Raw genomic sequence first — 22,011 nt, 5'->3', positions numbered from 1 at the left:
TGGAGGATGTGAATGTGACTAGACAGGTACATATGAACAACAGGCACATACGTGTGTTATACTTAACGTTGTTATGAAGAGAAATATAAAAAGATTCTGCCTTAAACCAGTTTACATGTGTCAGTTCTTTTCCCTTTACCTTGTGTAATTTCACTGGAAAACAGTGGCTTGCATATTTTTTTCCTGTCACTAGTAACAAATATTTGAGTCACCAAGGACAAATTACCATAATTTGTAATTCTACTTATAATATAGATATAATGCAACTGTCTGCTATGTTACCATGAAATATTCTTGATGGTATAGGCTTAAGTGGAAACAAAAGCTTCATGTTTCTCTTTGTGAGTGTGTTTCCTTCCAAAGGATCTGTTCCCAAACTCTTCTTGTATTTTTAATTTAATAAAATATGATTTGATTAATGCTGTTTGAGCAGGTAGTCAAGGGCTACAATTTTGAAGGAAGATTGCCATCTTACTATTTTTAAGATGAATTCATCCGCTGCATTCATCAGTTGTTCAAACATTTGTACCCAGACTGGATTTAAAGGGAGCAATAGCATGACTGATTACTTCTGTGTATGATTTGCGTCAGTTTTTGAAAACTGTATTGTGGAATAAAGAAGTATGTATGAGTACAAATGTCTTTCTAGCTGATGTGATTACACCTCTTCCCATCAGCTGTGAATATAGTCTAATGCATTAGCATCATGTGGTCCTATGGGTTATATGAAAATAAAAGCATTTTTCTGCACAAAATGCTGTATTTTTAGAATCAAGCCTCTCCAAGTTTGAGAAACATATTACAACTTTTTATAAAAGCACATTCCTTCACTGTTTTGTTACAAAGCTAACAGCAGGTAGTGCTGTTCACAGTGTTGGCCTAGATGTGTTTCAAACTCTCCAGTGCTTTCAATGCCAAACTTTGATGAACACTTGTATGTTTGAAAAGAGTGGTAAGAGAGAAATTTGTGGAGGTGCTGAAGTCTCTAATAACATCTTGGGACAGCATTAGTGAAACACAATTAATGTTCATATAGTAAACAAACCTTTTGTAACTTAGGATTTGTATATTTCTCAATTTAATGCTTGGTGCGTTTTCTGGTCTGTCTCATACTAATGCAAATAGCAATCAGAAATCTGAGCTTCATGCATTCCGTTTTAAAGGTGCTTCTTTTTTTAAGGCTAATTGATATGAAATAAAACTTCACACTTATTCAGGTGATTTTGCAGTACATTTTAAAGCTGTAATTATTTTTAAATGTTCTTAATTAGAATCTTAGTATTGAAATTATCGCTTGCAGCATGAATATGTTGATAACCAAGTACTTAAGCTATTTGAATTAATTAAGAGCGTTATTTCCAATGGATTCTTGATCCATTGATTATATAAGTTTCTCAGCTGTGTCTCTGCCATGGTTGTGATCTGGCTATGCGAAAATGTATTTTACAGAAAAGGTGGATTCTAGGTGTTTGTTCAGTCAGCTAGTGCATAGTGTACTTTCTACAAGATCTCAAAGATTTGGTCTTGTCTGCCTTCCTTTCCTTTTGCAAGAAGAAGATAATCTTTTTGAATGACTGTATGCACCTTTGACCTGCTTTGACCTGCTTTCACACCCTTCAGTGACATCATTAGGAGGAAGCCTTGGCTGTGCAACATGTGTCTTCCACACAACTTCAGGTCTTCCACACAACTTCAGCACTGGGAACATTTCTACACTTTGGTTTCAGTAGCTGATGGTCCCACCTAAGAACTCCCCTGATGCTGGTGAAAGCTATGCATATAGAACAGAGGCAACAGGAGTCCCACTCTTCCAGCTCCTCTGGAGAATAATTACATGAACTTGGTACAGAAATCAGCCAGTCAGTTAACTCCTCGTGGTTTTGTTTTTCCGTTGGGTAATGTATAGAATGTGTACTGGGTAGTCCCAGTAGGAAAAGTGTCACTGATTTTCTGTCTTGCAGGTGGTTCCTGGATAAGAGCGGAGCATTTTTTTACTAGATAGGAAAGGTGAAAAATGCTTGTAATGTACTTTTATAGTTATAAAGCAAGAAATTATCTTTTTCATTATTCCCAGGTGGTCACTGAAATCACTGAGACAATTAGCACAGACTTCACAGGTCCTAAAACTACCACCTATACTATTGAGCATGAAAAACCTTCTGTTGAGGATGCAGCACCTCCAGTCAGAAAGAAGACAATACGGACAAAAGTGGACCCATCTAAGTTTTTGACACCTTATCTGCAACACAGTAAAAAAATGAAGGACCTATTCAGTGAGGTAAGTTGTGTTCCTTAGGAAAGAAAAGATATGGGACAAACTTGAAAAATATTTAATAGGTGATATTGCGAACCTTTATGCTACTATTTTGTCTCCTGTACTTCATTTAATGATGTGTATTAATGTTATTTGTCTGAAAGAATCCTTTGAATTAGCCCCTTTCTTGCCCGTTTCCTGCTTAAGTGCGTTAGGTAATCATTAGGCACAAAAAGTGGATTGAGGCAGGTGGCTGTCAGAGATGTTGGTTAATAGGACTCTTGCATTGTCTGACTTGAATTTCCAAGTGAAGGAAGATAATAGAGACTAATGTCTATCCGATAGCAAATCTCAATATTTTTTAGAACAGTATATTTCCCTATATATCCAAGAAAAATCCTTATGCACAATATATAGCAACAAGCACCAACCTGAATTCCTGGTGTGGCATACCAAATTCCAGTAGACTGATACTGTACGATGTTGTGGAAAGGGCAAATGACTGCTCTGCACAGATGTAGAAATTATCAGATCCCTTCTCCTAAATTTTTATCTACACTACCTATGAGCATTCACTGTTAAAGGGCTATGTGAGGTCATAGGTCTAGGACTGCTACCGTCCTAGACACACAGGCACACATTTTCCTTATCTTTGGTCACTGAAACAACTGTAAAATTATCAATACTAAGCTCCTAAGGAGAATATAATCACTTAGGGGTGATCTAAACCAGGCTAAAGTTAGAAATGGATTTTTTCTCGTGTCAGATGGAGGAAGGTCAGTTGGCTAAAATAAGCATAACTGCAAATGTAATTGAGTGCTGGAAACAGTAATTGCTCCATACATTTCTGTGATGCCAGAGCTATAGGATATGTCTTAATTATATTTGTCATTACTTTCTTTCAGAACAAATACAAAGAAAAATTTATAAAAGAAAAAGGAAAGCCATATGCTTCTACAACTGATACCCCAGAAATTCGGAGAATCAAGAAAGTGCAAGACCAGCTTAGTGAGGTAAGTAACAATTGCATAAGAAAAAATATTTATTGAGTAGTAAAGGACAAAACTAAGTCACAATTTTAAATGTTAGAAAAGAAGTGATAATTTTTTATGGTATTGTGATAAGGCAATCTGAATTTAGCAGGAACTTTATCAGATTACAAGAGCAAGTAATACAGAGTATATGACAAAATTGAATTCTATGATGTAGGTTGGAATTTTGGCTTTTCAGGAAGGGAGATGTGATGGTTCCTTTCTAGCTGAATAATAGCCCTGCTTCATTGTGCCTAAAGGGGTTTGAGAATTTCTGATCAGAAGTTACAGGCACAGGAGATGATGGTGATACCACTGAAATTAAAGATTCCGAACACTTTGTCCTGCAGTCATCATTAATGATGTGCCTGATGAATTTTTGTTGAGGTTGTGTACTAGGTAAATAACCCTAGAATTTTGTTTTAAAATGTGTTTAAACATTTTTGTTTTTATAAAGCAGCTTAAAATCTGTTGCCTAAAGACATCCTGGAAAAAAGATGCTTAGATTTTCCTTAGTGTTGCAAAATGAACTTCTGTACATCTGGTCATTTACTTTGGGATTTTCCAAGATGTGTTGTCCCTTCTGTGTGAATCCCACTCTTAGTGATCTGCCTTTGAAAGCTAGCGTAAGTGCACTTGCCTCACAGATGCAGTGCCTCTAGTCCTGGAAGCTAGCTCATCCTCCCCTGTTTCTTTTGAGCAGCTCTAGTCTACCTTCCAACAATGCACCTCACAGCTTCAGGGAAACTGAAATCCACCTACAAAAGCTTCTTAATTCTTGGTACAGTAAATGAGGAGAGTTGAGTCCCTAAGAATAGGAACCTCTAAAGCTGAGAGGGTAGTCACCTAACCTAACCAGTGTTAAGGAGAAGAGTGCATTAAATTCTGCTCCACTCCTGACTCAGGATACACTGAGGAATGTGATGCAGCTATCTATGCACTAATGCTAACTGAGCCTGCTGTCAAGCTGGGAGCAGTTATAACCACATTAGGATCATTTTGTGCCCAAGCTCCTGGTTTGCCATGGTGATGTGGCTGTACTGGTTTTGGAACTACAGCTAGTGTTTACATGGCGATGGGCTGTGAAATTGAGATATACTGCATAGCATGGGGATCTCTCTATCTCATCATACAGGGTGGAAGTACTCTTAGAAAGAACTCTGTGATTACAGAAGGGCACTACCTCTAACTTCTCTTGAAACCATCTCAAAGCTGCATTTATTTCTAAATCCATTTGTTTCCATAGTCTTCATTTCTAAAGAGCAACTAGTCCTAAATACTTTATTAAATTCAGGTTTTGAACGTTTACAGTATGAAGTGTCAAAATGTCAATACCCAGCTTTTTTTTTAAAAAAAAAAAAAAGTCAGTTTTTGGTGAAGGAATAAATGTGTTTTCTTGTGCATTGATCTAGGTTAAATACCGCATGGCTGGTGAAGCTGCCAGAACTATTTGCCATGTTGATGAAAAGGCCAAGGATATAGAACATGCAAAGAAGGTGTCACAGCAAGTGAGCAAGGTGAGCAAGTTCTGATTTTCTGGAAGCCTTGTCAACATTAGCAGATCATGATGTTGCTGATATGAACAAGTTCTGAGCACAGAGCACTAAATCAATGTTTGTAGAATGGTTTAGAAGTGCAGGGAGAGATAGCAGAGAAGTTGAGAAGACAAGTGTGTGCATGCATATATATATAGATATATATAAAATCTTAAATGTTTCCAGTTGATGTCTTCAAATGTCACTGGTTTGAGACTTTCACTTTCAAAATATCTTTAAAGCAGGTATTTTACTCACAAAAATAAATATTTTACTAATGATAGTGTGACTGACATGCTGATCTTTCTTTCCAGGTATTATATAAACAGAACTGGGAGGAGAATAAGGACAAGTACCTGCTGCCTCCAGATGCTCCAGAGCTTGTTAATGCAATAAAAAACACAGCAATGTTCAGTAAGGTAAGAAAAAAAAAATATCGCAGATCTAGGCAGCTGAAGTGCAAGAAGCATTCCGAGTCAGAGATTAATTCATAATGAGTATTCTGGCATTTCTGGTTTTCAGAAACTCTATACTGAAGACTGGGAAGGAGACAAAACATTATTCTATCCATACAATGACAGTCCGGAGCTCAGAAGGGTGGCACAGGCTCAAAAGACTCTGAGTGATGTAAGTATCAAAGCCTAATTGACAGTTGGGTCACTCTTACAGTTTAACTTGGTGGATTTCCACGTTATAAAAACCTCATAATGGAACAGAAAATACAAATGCATAGGTATGCACTGATAGTTAGCTCTGATAATAGTGCTATTTCAATAGAAAAATATGTACTGTATATTCAAGTATAAATGTGTTGCAAATTTGATGCCGGATTATGAATGAATGAAATATTTTTTATTGAAGATCTTCTAAGGTAATCAGTAAGAAGACCTCGAGTATCTCTAAAAATGTGTGGAGAAACTCTGAGGGTTGGCTGTAAGCCCAGTTCACTCTTGTGGGTCTACAAATCTGTCTTTCTGAAACAGCGATAAGAAAAGTGGGGAACTTGTCTGGCTGTATGGATTTGCTGATACTTAGGTACGTAGAACTCCCCAACCAAGAATTTCAGGTCTCTCTTAAGATTTCAGTGAATTTTGCAGATGTCCAGAAGTTCACTAGTCCATGTTTACCAGGAGCAACGGAGTAATATACTTGAAGATCTCCCCAGGGAACTGATTCTTTTTCACTGTCTCTTGATAAGAGACTTCTCAGTAGTCCTCCAGAATACATTGATTGAAAGAGTTTATACTGCAGTAGCTGTAGACAGAACTACTTTCTTTAATGGTGGTGTTAGCAGAGTTAAGAGTAAATGCTTTGATGCTTAGGTTGGTAGTTACTGTAAATGTTTACTTCTTTCATATTTTCAGATTGTCTACAAAAAAGGACATGATGAACGAAAATCTAAATATACTTCTCTGCCAGATCCACCTGATGTAGAACAAGCCAAGAAAGTGACAAGGCAGCTGAGCGATGTGAGTAGAATGCGGTGTTCTTTCTGTAGAAACCTCAATTTTGGAGTTAGAGAGGCAAAAAGGCTCTTAAAGGAAGTGAAAGCAAAAGAAAAGACCAGAACTCTTATGAAGGCCTCTTTGATTTCCAGTGGTAGAAGTAAGTTCCTTTTTTCCTCAAGCGTCTCGGAGAAAATCCTGCCCAGTCACAGCAGAAAGGCAAAACTTTATTCTTGTCAGTGAATTTAGTTTTTACAAAACATTTCTGCTTCTACCATACACACATTACTTGCTATTCTTCGGCTTTTTTTTTCTGTCTCCTGCTTTACAACAACCATTTTGCTATTCTCTTAAATGTAAACAACGACATGTAAATACATATCTGGCTTTGGAGAGAGTTACTCGCATACAAGGAATAACTCTATTTAGCTGAAAAGTTACCTAGGTCAACTGTGCAGAATACATTCTAAATGTTCATTTCAGTGTCAAACCATTGTACATGTACATATCCCAAGCATTCCTAAGTTCATGGATACCAATCAGTGGAAGCATCTGACAACTTAGATCACCATTTCCTGATTTGCATTCCAAATTAACAAGTAACATGCAACATTAAATTAAATTAAAACTGTGTGGCATTATTAACAAAGACTCTGGCACCAGTCCTTGTCAATGGATTTTAGGCATACTTAGAATAAAACACAGCTGAGGAATGCAGGAGGTGAAGTGAAATACAGGAAGACCGACTTTTGCTGAAGAAACTGGAACTATGTTGCATAATCTTGTCAGACAGAAGTAGGATTTTAAGTCAATTCAGAATTTAGCTATTATGAAGAGGACAGCTGTGGTTTTATTGCTGTGTGTTGAAAATTACCAAATGTTTAAAATTAGAGAGTCACAGTATTTACTTATGGTTGCAAAACCACTAAGAAAGTATTGTAGTGAACCCATTTGGGAAGTGAAAGAAGGTACTATATCATTTAGGGAAAAATTCTTTAATCTTATTCTTCCATAGCTCAGTTGTCATCAAGAAAATTTTTAGACATGTTAAAAGCAAGATCAGCATCATAATTCTTTGAAATGAATAAAATAGTAAACTATATAGGTATCTCCAAAGCAATAAAATGTAGACATTTTTAAGGTTATTTTTGACATGTATGTTCTTTTATCAATGTGGTACCAATTAAAAGGGCATTGGAGATGTTGTATTTTTTGTCCTAAGCAATGCTACTGTGGCTGAAAATGCCAAAACTCAGGAAGATGTTTTGTTATTAGACAGGCAGGATCTGTCTGTTTAAACAGTTAATAGTTGATTCCTGTGTGCTTGCATAGTTTAATAGAAATCACATATACCAAGAAATCCATGTATTAAAAGGGTTTGCTTATAACAAGTTTCAGCAGCAATAACAATAAATTCTGGCTTAACCAAAAGGTGATACTACTTTCCAATATTATGTGACCAATAAGAAAACAGAACTCAAGGAATATGTTAGTGATGTGTCATAGAGAGATTTTCTTATTCCTAACTGTCCTCTAGAAGAGATGATGTTTTTAGAAGAGATCACCTATTTGTCTTTTTTTGGTCAGGGAAGGTACTAAGAGAAATAACTGAATGCTGAAGTGATCAGGCCAAATCATATTTAAGGTGTTGTTGACAATAACTGATGAAGTGGTTATAAGGCAGATGTAAAATGTGAAGCAACTTTAAAAAGAAGACTTTTGAAAACAAATCCGTCAAGTGAAAATTGAGCTGTATCTTGGGGATTGAATTTTTAAAATTATTTTGTTACAGATTGTTTACCACAAGGACTATAAAGACAATATAAAAGGCAAATGGAGTCAAACTCCATGCTATGATGTTGCAATTGCGAAAATGAATGCAGAAAATATAAGTATGGTAAGTGAATTCTTCAGAAAGTCTTGAAAAGAACAGCTTTATCCTCTGTTTATGTTAACATGGAAAATACTGCTTAATTTTGCCTGCTCCATCTGTGGTATCTCTCTTTTTCTAAATAAGCTACTTCATGGATGTCTGATTTATAATGTAAGTGCATTTGATACATTGTTACCTGTTTGTCTCTGTTCCTAACAGAGAAAATACCAGGAAGACTTTGAAAGTGTAAAAGACCAAATCTACTTTATGCAGACTGAAACTCCAGAGTATGAAGCTAATAAGCGAGTGTCAGATAATGTCAGTAAGGTATGTTATGTGTGCTCCTATTTGTTTAGCTTGAGTATAGTTCTCAAGCCAGGCCAGTTTATGCTGAAACTGTTTTGTCAAGTGTCAAAAATGTTTTCTTACATGTAAAAGATGTATTCTTGTGTGCTTGCCACTAGGAAGCTTGTAACAACTCCTAGCCGTGCTTATGATCGTCCACAATGAAGTAGAATTTGCTTTCAGTGAAGTAGAATTTGCTTCATTGTTTGTTCTGATTATGTTACGTGTCTGATTTTTAGTTGAAACAAATCAATACTGTTTATTGAGACCAGTTAAGCTAGCTGAATTTGGCTCTGTATTTTCCTGTTTATTTGTCCTTGCTCAGTGTATCTCAGTGTTGTGCTGACCTGTCTTTTGTTCAAAATACAGAATTTGTCTGGCTTCTGCATATTCTGCAATAGTATACGCATCAGCAAGGGCAATCTTATGCCATTAATTTTAAAAATGTGACTATTCTGAGGTATCAACTGATAGTTGAAAAATGACAATGTTTGGAGAGGGACTTTAGAGGTGAGAACATCTGCTAAATAGCTCTCACTTATCTTGTGACCCTGCCTCCCATCTCGTCATGCATACACTCCAGTGGTCTGAGCGTCTTTTATGGTCCTTTGCCATTATGAGTAATAAGTAAAAAACAGGTGAAATTTTCGTGAAAACTTCAAGTTGATACAGGTTAGTGAGCGTTTGGCTTTTAATACTGATTTTTAGAACCTCACTCTTATTCTTTTTTTAAAGGTAAAATACAGAGCAGACTATGAAAAGAACAAAGCTATTGCAGATTATAATGTGCTTCCTGCTACAGAGAACCCATTGCTGAGGCAGTTAAAAGCTGCAGGAAACGCGCTGAGTGATGTAAGTATTATCAAAGTACAGCTGGATGGTTTCAGTCATGTACTGACCAAAGTCAGTTCTTCACAAGGCTTCTCCTTTGGATCTCTTAGTATATTCATTTATATAGACCAACATTTGTTGTGAGATACCACTAACCGGAATGGTGTAGATAAGGAATCATTTCTCCACAGCAGAGTGTAACAATAGCTGTGGGATGTTATGGGGATAGCTAATTATTTTAAGGTTCATTTAGATCCCCATGGAAAATGGGTCACAAGATGACAGTTTTTCCCTTACTGTTTTAAGGAACTTCATCTGATGTCAATAATGATTAAATATGTGGTATTCATATTTATTATATACTCGTTACTGACTGTAATGACTTTCTTGATTTGTCTCTTCTTGCTGTTTTCATCTGTATGGGAAGAGATTGCATATTTCTCAGTGCCAGAAGTTCAAAAACCATCAGTCAGACCTTTCTGTCTTCCCTCACAAACCTAACAGTCACTAAAAAAAGGTTTTTTAAAAAAATCATTGGGAATAAGGTATCATCTGTTTTTCAGTCTTCTGGGAAAGCTTTTCTTCGCAATCATTTCACAATTTTACTCATGATTTTTAAGTTGAGTGAGTTGCAGTGAAATCCACTGCATTATCTGACGTTATTTTCTTTTGCAGAAATTATACAAAGAAGCCTATGAACAATCAAAAGGAACCAGCATGAATTACTGTGACACACCAAAGTTCCAGACTGATACTGTTCTGAAGAATTTTAGTGATGTATGTATTTCATTTATGTTATGTTGTTCAGTACTGATACTCTTGATTACTTTTGTTTATCAACTTGTGATTATATTTCCAGGTAAAATATAAAGATGCATATCAAAAGAATATTTTAGGACACTATTTGGGCAGCTTTGAGGACCCACATCATACACACTGCATGCAAGTTGAAGCTATGAAGAGTGATGTAAGTGTGGTGATCATTCTGTTTTCACCATTTCAGAGAAAGCTCAATTATGGTTTCTTACTGAATGTTGATTTTATTCCTAGAAAAATTACAAAGCAGATTATGAGGAGGAAAAGACAAAATGCTACTTCCCTCAGACCATAACTCCAGAGTATGAAGCTATTAAGAAGTTAGAGCAGTGTAAAGATGTAAGTACAGGATGGTAGGGGTTATCAAGTGACCAACTACATGCAGAGTATCTGCTTCTGAGGCATGTAGAAATTTAGTGATTCCTGTTAACTTCGATGATTTTGAATTTGGCCATATTAGCATGTGTGCCTTTTGAAAACCATATTCATCTGTATTTTAGAGCCTTTTGTGACATCTAGTGATCAAGACAGATACAGCACAATCTGTTTTTTAACAGTGAAAACATAAAAAGAAGAATGAGTCTCAAGCATTTACCTGCTTAAATCAACATATTTTTACATTAATACTTTAAAAGTACTGTAGTTACTTCGGTAATACTAATTTTATTTACTTACTCAATACTTGGAAAATACTTCAAGCATATATTTGCATAAAAGATACTAAAATGTAGATACTATAATGTGTATAATATATACTATACATTATAATATTTATATACCTATTAAAATATTTTATGTTCATACTTTAAAAATAATTAAAAAAATTATTTGCTTTCTGATGATGTTAAAAAGTAATGTGAGAACCACTGTGACAACAGTGTTTATCTGCATGCATGCCATAATTGCTAACTATCCCCGGTAACACTACATTGCTATGTCTTACAAAGTAATTTGGCTTATATGCAATTTCTGCAAGTATGTTTATTGTCTTCCTTCAGCACACCTACAAAAAGCATCCTGATCAAACCAAATTTACTCAAGTGACTGACTCTCCAGTACAGAAGCAAGCAGAGATCAACAGCAAACAACTGAGTGATGTAAGTGAACTTAGAAAACATGTTACTGTACTCTGACATTATCAATTACTGCACTGTGGCCACCTTCACTTTATCATCCTATTTTATGAGGATTCCTGAAATGTGTAGGTGGACGTATGTGCATACACACACACACAAGCACAAAACCACTTGTGTGTATTCGCAGTTCTGTTCCAGTGGAGCATCACCTGGAAATCAGATTTCTTTTAGTTTTTCAATTGGCTGTTCATGTCAATTTTTAGTATGTATGTTTGTAATTTTGTTTATCTCCATCATTCTTAATGTATTCATCACACCAGTTAAATCAGCAGAGTTTAGAACATTCACTTGGCAAGGACTAGGATTTAATCTGTGTTTGTAAGTGAGGTAACACGAGATCTTTAAGTTGTGTCACTCAGCATTATTAAGCATTTACAACCTATAAATACTGGGCTGCTAAATTTCTTTATTTTTCTTTGCAGATAATATATAAGTCCAAAGGTCAGGAGATTATTCACAAGTACCACCTCCCTCCAGATGTGCCCCAGTTTATACAGGCTAAAGTTAATGCCTACAATATTAGTGATGTAAGTATATTTTGAATCTAGAGTTTTTGATTGAACTTACTATATGAAGCTTCTGTTAGCTAGAAACTGATCATTCAAAATACATCTTGTCTTCTAGAACTATTACAAAATGGGATTGGAAGAGTTAAAATCAAAGGGCTATGATCTAAAAAGTGATGCTATTCCTATCCAAGCTGCCAAATCTGCTAGGCGGGCTGCCAGTGATGTAAGTATATCCTTATTAAAAGAACTGTTTACTTCAAAAGAGTTTACTTACAAAATGTTTGCAATCATGCTTATTAAGGATATTTGAAGGATAATTCTAATTGCCTTTTTTGTGTCTGTTACTAGATATATTTAAACAGTTATTTTTGTTGGTGTTCCGTTGCTTCACTAATGCATTTGTATAATTACATTTAGAAAAGGCTGATTCATTATGTAATTCTCTGTGAATAAATAGGCTGTCTTGCACTTCAGTATGGTTAAGGGAGATCATGAGGAGTAGGTCAGTAGTGACAGCTCCATGAACAATGGACCCCTGAATTCTCTCTGTCCTTAGTTATCGGCCTGGTTGTAAATGAGATGGAAGACTCTAGGACATCACTCGGTTTTGGGTGGATTCTTGGGGATGGCCTTGCAGAAGTCCCTTAGTATTTTAAGACTCCTTTCCCTCTTATGATCAGTACAAGTGAAATAATGTTACTTTGAAAGCTAACTGATTCATGTAGCGGTGAAGCGTAAAGAGATATGTGTCTGGTTTTATTAAGATGAATGGTCACTGACTTAAACGTGAGGGATACTCTTTGTAGAAAACAAAGGGTAGTCTTTACTTTTAGTTTACTTATTGATAAATCACTACACTTAAGATATTATTCTCTGTGTTCTATTATATTCCAACAGGTTAACTATAAAAAAGACTATGAACTTGCCAAGGGTAAACTCGTTGGCTTCAAGAGCCTCCAAGATGATCCCAAACTCGTTCATTATATGAAGGTAGCCAAGATGCAGTCTGACCGAGAGTACAAGAAAGATTATGAGAAAACAAAAACTAAGTACAACATTCCAATGGATATGGTCAATGTTGTTGGTGCCAAGAAGGCTCAAGAAATTGCCAGCAATACTAATTACAAGAACCTCCTACACCACTATACTTATTTGCCAGATGCAATGAATGTGGAGCTGACAAAAAATATGATGGAAATTCAGAGTGATGTAAGTAAAACCTCCTGCGAACAGAATTTTTTTTTTTGAAATGCCTAAGCAAAAACCATGAAAACTCAGGAGAGGTCCCTGAATTGTTTTTTTTCTAATTCCTAACTTTTCAAACATTGTTTTCACTTGTTTATTAGAATGCATACAAAGCAGAATATAACAACTGGATGAAAGGCATTGGTTGGATCCCCATTGGCTCACTAGAAGTAGAAAAAGCTAAAAAAGCTGGAGATGCCTTGAATGAAAAGAAATATCGTCAGCACCCAGACACCATTAAATTTACAAGTGTGGTAGACTCTCCGGTAATGGTCCAAGCCAAACAGAATTCAGTTCAACTCAATGATGTAAGTAGAGGAAAAAAATGGGTGTTATAGTAAAGTAGAGATGTATCTACTGAAGAGTTGAGCATTGTATTTGAAAAATTTTAAAGTGCTATTAGCCTAAAGTGTTTCTCTGTTGTCATTGTTTTGTACTCTGATTTTGCCTAAGTAATTTCCTGGTCTAAGTCTGCAAATGCCTGTGGAAATCATGTGGCTCTTTCAGTTCACATCAGCTGATCCTGTCCATTTATATTTTGAGTATATTTGAAATACATTTGATTTAAGAAATGTGAATTTTCAGGTTGGTTATTGATGTTTTACCACCTACAATAATGAACGGATTAGAGAATATTTGATAAATCACAATATGCCCTTCATTATAAACCAGCAAGCTTTATTTTATGTTACACTCTCCTACCATCCCTTATTATCCCACTCTTTCCAAAATGGGGTTTTATGTCCATTAAAGAGCTTTATTTTACTGAGTAAAAACTGCATAGAGCTTTTAGGATGTGTTCCTTCTATCAATAAGATCAATTCTGTATGAAAAGTGCAGCCTCAATCTTTATGAGATAGATGACCATGTACCTTCATTTTCAAAATCAAATATATACAGTGAGCTGGGGCTAGCTATACAAGGACAGATGAATTTATTTCTGTATTATGTATTTTACAGAAACTATACAGATCTTCTGGAGAGGAAGTTAAACATAAATATACTCTTACCCCAGATGTCCCACAGTTTATCCAAGCTAGATACAATGCAGCTAACGTCAGTGATGTAAGTGACTTCTTTACAATATGCTTTACACATTGTTAATGAATTTTTGAGTAATATGTTACGGATACACTCATATTGCAGATTCCTTTCAGTGATCTTCAGATCAATATAATCAACTTGTATCACTATAATTTTTCATTCTTGGCGTCATTTGAATTTCCAACCAGATACCATTTAATCATGTGATTATTTAATCAATTTAATTAATAGATAAATCTGTTCTCATGAATGAAAACCGATAAATGTGTATGATCCCCACTGCATCTGCTTATAAAGAAGTACCTGGAGTAGCTTAGGAGTAGCTTTGACTTGCATATGGTTCATGTGATGACTAGGTTCTCTAGAATAATATGGCTTATCTTTTTTAGGTGTATTATAAACAAGACTACCATGATCTAATAGCTAAAGGAAACAATGTGTCACTTGATGCTATTCCAATTACTCAAGCCAAGGCTTCAAGAAACATTGCTAGTGATGTAAGTATCTATTCCAGGTATGCTTTTCTTAGGCATTAAGTAAAAACGTTTTCTGTTACAGGCCATATGGTAGACCTCATATGTTGCACAACTCTCACTAGAGTCTGTATTATGAGAAAGATTCTTAGTCTTTCCCAAAGGTTTGGTTTGTGCAGAACTTACTTCATGGCCATCTTGTTTGCTTTAGATAGGCAAATGCTATTGCACTGTGTTCTTAACCCACTTTTTGCAGAAGAAATGAAGTCAGTAGTTCTGGCTATCATTTTGTGATGTATTTCTGGAAAATACACTACTTCTTACAGACCACGAGGCAATATGTGCTAAGGGTGCTTTTGGCTATACAGTGGAGCATGCCTTACACATGAATCAGATGGACTTGTAGTGGAAATTGTATGAAGTGGGATATGTTTCAGTGGTTTCATGTAACTAGAGGAAGCTGTGCAGTCACACTGCCTTTGTTGGCTATTGCTTTCAAATGTTTGAGAAGGATTGCCTCAATTATGCTGGTATTTTTAATACACGTTTCCATGTGGGAATGCTTAGGAAAAATTCTCCCTTCCGTACAGGAGAAGCTAATGTTGATAAATCTTATTGTGGTGTGTATAACCTGTTGTGTACAGGCTTAGATGATGGAGCAAGAAAAACTAAAGAACAGTTGCTAGGTGTACCATTTAGAAGAGTTTGTCTTTCTGAACTGTTTGAAGATTTTTTTTCCAGTGGAGGTCATGAGAGCTTTTCTTTTCTTTTTCATTACTGTGGACATCAGTAGCCATGCCACAGTACATTTGATCTCTTTCCTCTGTTTCTAGTATAAATATAAAGAAGCATACGAAAAGGCTAAAGGAAAACAGTTTGGTTTCAGAAGCCTGCAAGATGACCCTAAGCTTGTCCACTACATGAATGTAGCAAAGATTCAGTCTGAGCGTGAGTACAAGAAAGACTATGAGAAGACCAAGACTAACTATCATACACCTCCTGACACGTACAGTATCCAGGCTGCTAAACAGTCTCAGGATATAGCTTCTAATGCCCACTACAAAAATTTGATCCATCACTACACTTACCTGCCAGATGCCATGGATGTTGAGCTTGCAAAGAACATGATGCAAATTCAGAGTGATGTAAGTATTTCAGTGACTGCAATTTCATGGATGTTTTCCTGCACTCTGTGAAAATAAAATGTGATTTTATATTCAGGGAAAATTGCCATTACTGTATGGGACTGGTCTGGTTTTTTTATGTCTTGGGGAAGATCATTATCAGTTGTTGTTGGCATTTAGAAATATCAAATTCCGGGTGAGTTCAGCTCAACAGGATTTTGATGTTGGCAAATCAGTGGAGGGCAGGCTTCTGGAATACTGAATCTGAATGTACTTTTCACATTTCCTCAGGAAACTTTATTTTGCAACTAACAATTTCATTTTATGCTTTAAGACTTATTTTAAGTTGTCTTGCTTTCTCTTCACAAGATAGATATGATAGTGTAGTTGGACTATTATTAACTATTTAGGATGAGGGAGTGGAAACAATGTAACTATTGGTATTATTAGAAATACATTCTGGAGATCTCTAGCATAGGAGATCTCTCCTGGGACCTTCTCAGTCCTTCTTGCAGATACAGAATTTCAAATGGTTGCCTGGGCAATACATGGTTGCACTCTGCACACCTTTGTGTATGGATCCCTGTGGAGGACCACTCATTTTAGAGTTAAAACACAGAAAGGCCTTAAAAATGAGTGTCCACAATATCCTTGCATTTAGGCTGTGCATTAATCCTGTCTGAATGTTTATACGGGATAACCTTCTGCATATCTTGTAGCCAGGATAAATTTTTCGTTTGCAGTCTGTGAATTCTGCATATTTTACTGTAGGAGGAACCATAGAAAAAAAACAAAACCTGAGCCTCTGCTCTGTGAACTTTTGTACAAGGCAAATCTCACAGAGTCTGATGAAACGCAGAACAAATTAAATCATGTTAAATGGTCACTATGTAGTCGTTTAGAAGTTATTAAGAATTGAAAGTTCATGAAATTTTTCACATGCGTAAAAAAAAAAAAGATTAATAAATACTGCAGGGATGTTACAGTTTAAAAGAAATTAATAATGAATCAAAAATACAATAGATTATTTTCTTCCTTATAAAATCACAGGGAAACATAAGAAATACCTGTTGTTCCCTTCAAGAATTTATAAATATTTCCTGCTAATGTAGAACACATTAGCTAGAATATGTGACTATTGTTTTAAACAGAATTATTCCAGTTCTGTGGGAAAATCTTGACCCATGAGGCTTTATCTCCTTCAGAATGCATACAAAGAAGAGTATAACAGCTGGTTCAAGGGTATTGGATGGAGTCCTCTCGGTTCTCTGGATGTTGAAAAAGCTAAAAAGGCTGGAGATGCATTAAATGAAAAGAAATACCGTCAGCACCCAGACACCATCAAATTTACAAGTATACCAGATTCAATACCAATGGTTTTAGCTCAGCACAACACCAAGCAACTGAGTGATGTAAGAAATGTTTTGTTATTAATGCAATATAGTGATTTTATTTTTTACCATATTTATGATTTATACCTTATGTCTGATAGTCCATCTAAATAAAAGTTAAATTTTAAACCTGTAAAAATAGTAAAATTGCAGTTTGATGGTAAGAATTAAGAATTGATGCATTGTTTTTGTTTGTGAACAGTAGTATTACCTACCTTGTACTTGTCAACAAGTATTTGTTTATTTTTCCTTGCAGGTAACATATAAGCGAGAGGGTGAAAAAGTAAAACACAAATACACCCTGGATCCTGATGTTCCTCAGTTTATTCAAGCCAGGGTCAACGCCTTCAATTTGAGTGATGTGAGCATATAACCAATAGTTTGTTCAATAATATATTTATTTGTCATTTACTTAATAGCAAAAATAATTTTCATGTATTCATGCTATGATATTGAATATATAAATGCACAAGCTCTGAATTCAGCTAAACTTTAACTTCTAGAAGTCAATGAGTTTCGTGCTTGTTAAGCAGATTTCTAAATTGTCTGAGCACCCATGAATGTAAATGCATTTCAGTGCTTTATTGCCAGACTCCTTGGCTAGACTGAATGGGAAAACCAGCATGACTTATTGTTCAGATTCCTATAGGTCTGGAGAGTTATGTTATCTACTTTTATGTAAAACACATTGCCTAGGCAAGCAGTACAAGTTTTCGTGTTCCTTCCTGCTGCTGGGCTTACAAAGGAAATTAACTCATCCAGTGGAATGATAGCAATGCCTTTTTCTGCCACTCAGCTACTACTCTGCCTACTTTCCATCACTTCTTGTATTCATCCAGCACCATAAAGATCTCCACTGATCGATTTAATTGCCTGCTCGATATTAGAGTTCTTGGTGGCATTATCAGGCCTCCAGCAACTAGATAAAAGCTGACATCTCCTTTAACAGCTCTGAAATACTGTCAGTCTATGGAGATGTTAACTGCTAACAAAAGATCAGCCAGACTGCTTTCTTCATTCGCTTAAGACCACAAAGCCTGATTTTGAAGCTAACAGGAGAAATTTCTGAAGGTTCAGTCAAATGAAAAAGGGGTTTGCTTAAGCAAGGGCAAAAATGCCACTGATAGTTGTTCTGTATAAAAACTGCAAAAAATGCTTATGGAATTAATGATTTAGCTAGATGAATTAAACTGGTTATCTTGAAGGACTCTCCTATCTTTGTAGTAGGTTTATTTATCATAATATTACTGTAGTTTGTGTACAGGTTAAAATTTTTCCTTGCAGTTGCATAGAATAAACTGAATATTGTGATTCCTATAACAATAATAAAAATATGGGCTTAAACAACTTTGATAAAATTGCTAAAATTCCTAATATTGCAAACTCATACCTTTTTTTCCCTATAAGGCTAACTACAAAGCAGACTGGAAAAAAACCATCGCCAAAGGATATGATCTGAAACCAGACGCCATTCCTATTATTGCTGCTAAAGCTTCTCGAAATATTGCGAGTGATGTAAGTATAATTTACATAAAGTGGAATACATACATCTACTTACAGCTCTCTGTAGCATATTGTGCTATATAATGGCATAGAGACACCTAACTGTGAGAAATGAAACTCTTATGATACTGTGAAATAACAATTCAGACGTTTACATGAACCTCTGAAAAAAACCTGTTTCTTTGGAAATGCATCGTAATGTGTGTGAATGCTGGTGAGCTGGGTTTTTTTGTATGTGCTTCAGGTATTCACCAGCTTATTTGAAAGTTAATTTGTTATAATTTACCTATGCTGCAGTGATGGAGGCCTGTACTTCTACTTGTCTAGTACTCCTGGAGCTGTACAGAAATGTGGCTGTTTTCAGGCAGCTGTGTCAACTGCAACAGCAAAGCGTGGTGTGCCATCTGACACAAGCCAGGAAAGGAGATCTGGAACACAGAAATAAATACACTAACTTTAGCAATATGCTGCAAATGGCTTCCATTCCCCACTTAGACATGCCTCCTTCCAATAGCTGAATATTGGGATATCTAGTTGGTAGTCTTGGGCTTTTCAGTAATATATTATTATGCTAGTCTTTTAATTGAAAGCTGAATGTTCCTGGGACTTAGAGGTCTGTGGAAGTAAAATACAATATGGCAGGGGCAATGCCAAGGGAAGGCATGTAACTGCATATCTAGATTTATACAGGGGTATACCAGAGGTCAAGACAAGCCGGGAAATCCAGCAATCCTCTTCTTTTTTGACCTGAATAATCCTATGCTGTCTGAAAAACAATTTACGAGTGTGTAAGATGAACTACAGTTGTTAAAATACTGAATTTCAAAGTATTAAAATTATCAAAAGTATGTTTTCTCTTTCCAAAGTTGGTAAGGTTTTCTTTTCCTTTGTCTCTAGTACAAGTACAAGGAATCATATGAGAAAGATAAAGGCAAACAGGTTGGATATCGTAGCCTGCAGGATGACCCTAAACTTGTTCATTACATGAATGTGGCCAAAATACAATCAGATCGTGAATACAGGAAAGATTACGAAGTGAACAAGACCAGATATCATACTCCTTTGGATATGTTCAGCGTGATGGCTGCCAAGAAAGCCCAGGAAGCAATCACAGATACCGGCTATAAACAACCAATTCACAATTATACACTCTTACCTGATTCTATGAATCTGGAGCTATCAAGAAATGTGATGCAGCTTCAGAGTGATGTATGTAATGATTAATCGGCTCATTTTTATCTTCCCGTAGTGAGTGTGTTACACTATTAACCTTTTAAGGCTAAAAAATGAACTATATTGGATTAACAGTAGATTAAGATGTAAATGTCTGGTCTGGAACCCTGTATTTTCCTAAAGGTTATCAGAATTATGTGTAGCTGATAAGTTCTAGGGAACTTGCCTAGCAAGTAACAACTTGCTCTGGATCTCTACATGTTTGTCTAATTCTCAGCAAATGAACATGTTTTTCTAATTTGTGTATTTTTGTGGTTGGATTTCTAATTACAATGTGTTGTTACTGTGATTATTATTTGTATTGTCAGAAATTGTAGGTTATGTACAGAGTCTAAATTCTGACTATATTTTATTTGTTTACTTATACAATCATACATAATAGATATTATTATATCTAGGGATTTAAGGTTTATTTATTTTGTTCACTTTTCCTTCCTGCCTTTGTGTTCCAACAGATGCATATGCCATGCATGAGAAGGACTCATAAAAACACTTTGTAGTTTCCATTGTTTTGTGACTTGTTTCCATTTTTTTCACTAGTGTAACTTTAACATCTGCTTGTTTATCCAGAAAGTGTTTCATTTAATCTGCTTTATTTAACAGTGTTCTGACAAATCTGAAATTCCCAAAAACATTAATAATCTGATTGAAAGTGTTCTTCAAATTCTAAACATTGTTTGGAGAGGGTAATGTGCATGTTCCCATGTACCAACAGGTAGAGGATATGACCTTTAGACACTGTTCTTTTCAAACACAGAAATTTTAATCTCAAGGGTTTTTTTGCTTCCCCATTGTACTTTTACCTAGCCTTGCTGAGTTGGCTGAGCTTGCTTGGCTATCTAACTCAGGATGTTTGCAAGGAAAGAAGCGTGATACTTGACAAATTTTTCCCTGTATACACATGCTTTGAAAGTATGTGGTCTTTTTCTCAGACTCTAATATTCTCCCTGTTGCTTCTAACACTGCAGCTCAGGAACAGGTTTTATTTTCACAGCATTTTTGTACCTTTATCTGTTCTAAAAGCCATGTTATATAGTATGATTAAATAGGAATGGTGTAAATTCAAGATTGTGCAGAACCAGGCAGTTAAACAGGAGTTGTTGATACCAATTCTCTCAACTAATTCTACTGCCAACTGAGTCTACTAACAAACAAGAGTGTCATTTAAAAAATTATTACATTTTTGTCAGATTTTCATATTTACCACTCAAAGTTTGTTCTAATGTCTGTGCATTTGGTTTGTAGTGTAAGTTCTGCACATTGGTTTAATGAAAAAGATTTTCTTTATCCCTAACTCATCAATAGTTGTTAATTTTATGCTGAATTTGGAAAACAATAGCAGTTGTAACAGGCTTGTCTAAATTTTCCTTCAAAACTGAATGAACAGGAGAAGTTTCAAGGCTTTAACTGTTTTTATGTATATAGGCATTCTGATTTTCCTCGTCTCACTGTTTTTCATTGTTTATTTTTTAAAAGAATCTGTACAAAGCAGACTTTAACAGCTGGTTGAGAGGAGTTGGCTGGGTACCAATTCAGTCACTGGATGTAGAAAAGGCCAAAAAAGCTACAGAGATTCTCAGTGAGAAGAAGTATCGCCAGCACCCAGACAAACTGAAGTACACTATCACAATGGATGCAATGGAACAAGTGCTAGCTAAGCAAAATGCAAAGACCATGAATAAGGTGAGAATTTGGTCAGGTGATTATGACTGAGCTGAAGACTGGGGTCTTTGTCTTACAAAATTGTGGGGCAGGTGCATTCCCACTGAAGACACCGGAATTTCAAATGGTGTAGTGGTTTGCTTGGTTAAGACTGGACACTACAAGATGATGGAAGCCTCAGACTGTATTCATAATTAAAGGAGTTACATTTTCTGTTTATAAAGATTAAAGATTTATCTTCTGAGTTTATTAGTGAGCATATCTTCTCCAGATTTATAGGGCTTTGGTAACCTTTGCTCTTTTTCTGCAGGAAGTTGTATTCATGATCAGTGAGCTGAAAAAAACCTGAAACTGTCAATTTTGGACAAGTTTCCTTGAAAAGTGGTGTTCTTTAAATTTGTTCCTAGTTATCTGGGACACCACTCATAGAATGGTTTGTGTTGGATAGGACCTTAAATATCCTGTGGTTCCAAGCCCCCTGCCATGGACAGGGACATTTCCCACCAGCCCAGGCTGCTCCCAGCCACATCCAGCCTGGCCTGGAGCACTGCCAGGGATGGG

At 35.9% G+C, this 22,011-nt stretch overlaps 1 protein-coding gene across 1 annotated transcript in view; it reads left to right on the top strand.

The window, feature by feature from the left end:
• The window catches only part of NEB (nebulin), a 131,364-nt gene that overhangs the window by 5,663 nt on the left and 103,690 nt on the right, over positions 1-22,011 (top strand). The window contains exons 4-28 of the mRNA XM_055718430.1: positions 2,075-2,278; positions 3,160-3,267; positions 4,698-4,802; positions 5,135-5,239; positions 5,343-5,447; positions 6,185-6,289; positions 8,058-8,162; positions 8,358-8,465; positions 9,219-9,335; positions 9,990-10,091; positions 10,174-10,281; positions 10,365-10,469; positions 11,129-11,227; positions 11,689-11,793; positions 11,891-11,998; positions 12,673-12,984; positions 13,122-13,328; positions 13,981-14,085; positions 14,454-14,561; positions 15,371-15,682; positions 16,867-17,073; positions 17,309-17,413; positions 18,460-18,567; positions 19,453-19,764; positions 21,265-21,471. Coding sequence (XP_055574405.1) covers positions 2,075-2,278; positions 3,160-3,267; positions 4,698-4,802; positions 5,135-5,239; positions 5,343-5,447; positions 6,185-6,289; positions 8,058-8,162; positions 8,358-8,465; positions 9,219-9,335; positions 9,990-10,091; positions 10,174-10,281; positions 10,365-10,469; positions 11,129-11,227; positions 11,689-11,793; positions 11,891-11,998; positions 12,673-12,984; positions 13,122-13,328; positions 13,981-14,085; positions 14,454-14,561; positions 15,371-15,682; positions 16,867-17,073; positions 17,309-17,413; positions 18,460-18,567; positions 19,453-19,764; positions 21,265-21,471 — 3,672 coding nt within the window. The remainder of the gene's footprint in view (positions 1-2,074; positions 2,279-3,159; positions 3,268-4,697; positions 4,803-5,134; positions 5,240-5,342; positions 5,448-6,184; positions 6,290-8,057; positions 8,163-8,357; positions 8,466-9,218; positions 9,336-9,989; positions 10,092-10,173; positions 10,282-10,364; positions 10,470-11,128; positions 11,228-11,688; positions 11,794-11,890; positions 11,999-12,672; positions 12,985-13,121; positions 13,329-13,980; positions 14,086-14,453; positions 14,562-15,370; positions 15,683-16,866; positions 17,074-17,308; positions 17,414-18,459; positions 18,568-19,452; positions 19,765-21,264; positions 21,472-22,011) is intronic.

This window comes from Falco cherrug, chromosome 8 (genome assembly GCF_023634085.1).
Source record: "Falco cherrug isolate bFalChe1 chromosome 8, bFalChe1.pri, whole genome shotgun sequence".
Lineage (NCBI taxonomy): Eukaryota > Metazoa > Chordata > Aves > Falconiformes > Falconidae > Falco > Falco cherrug.
The sequence above is the reverse complement of the archived record's forward strand: the minus strand, read 5'-3'. Positions and strand labels throughout refer to the sequence as shown.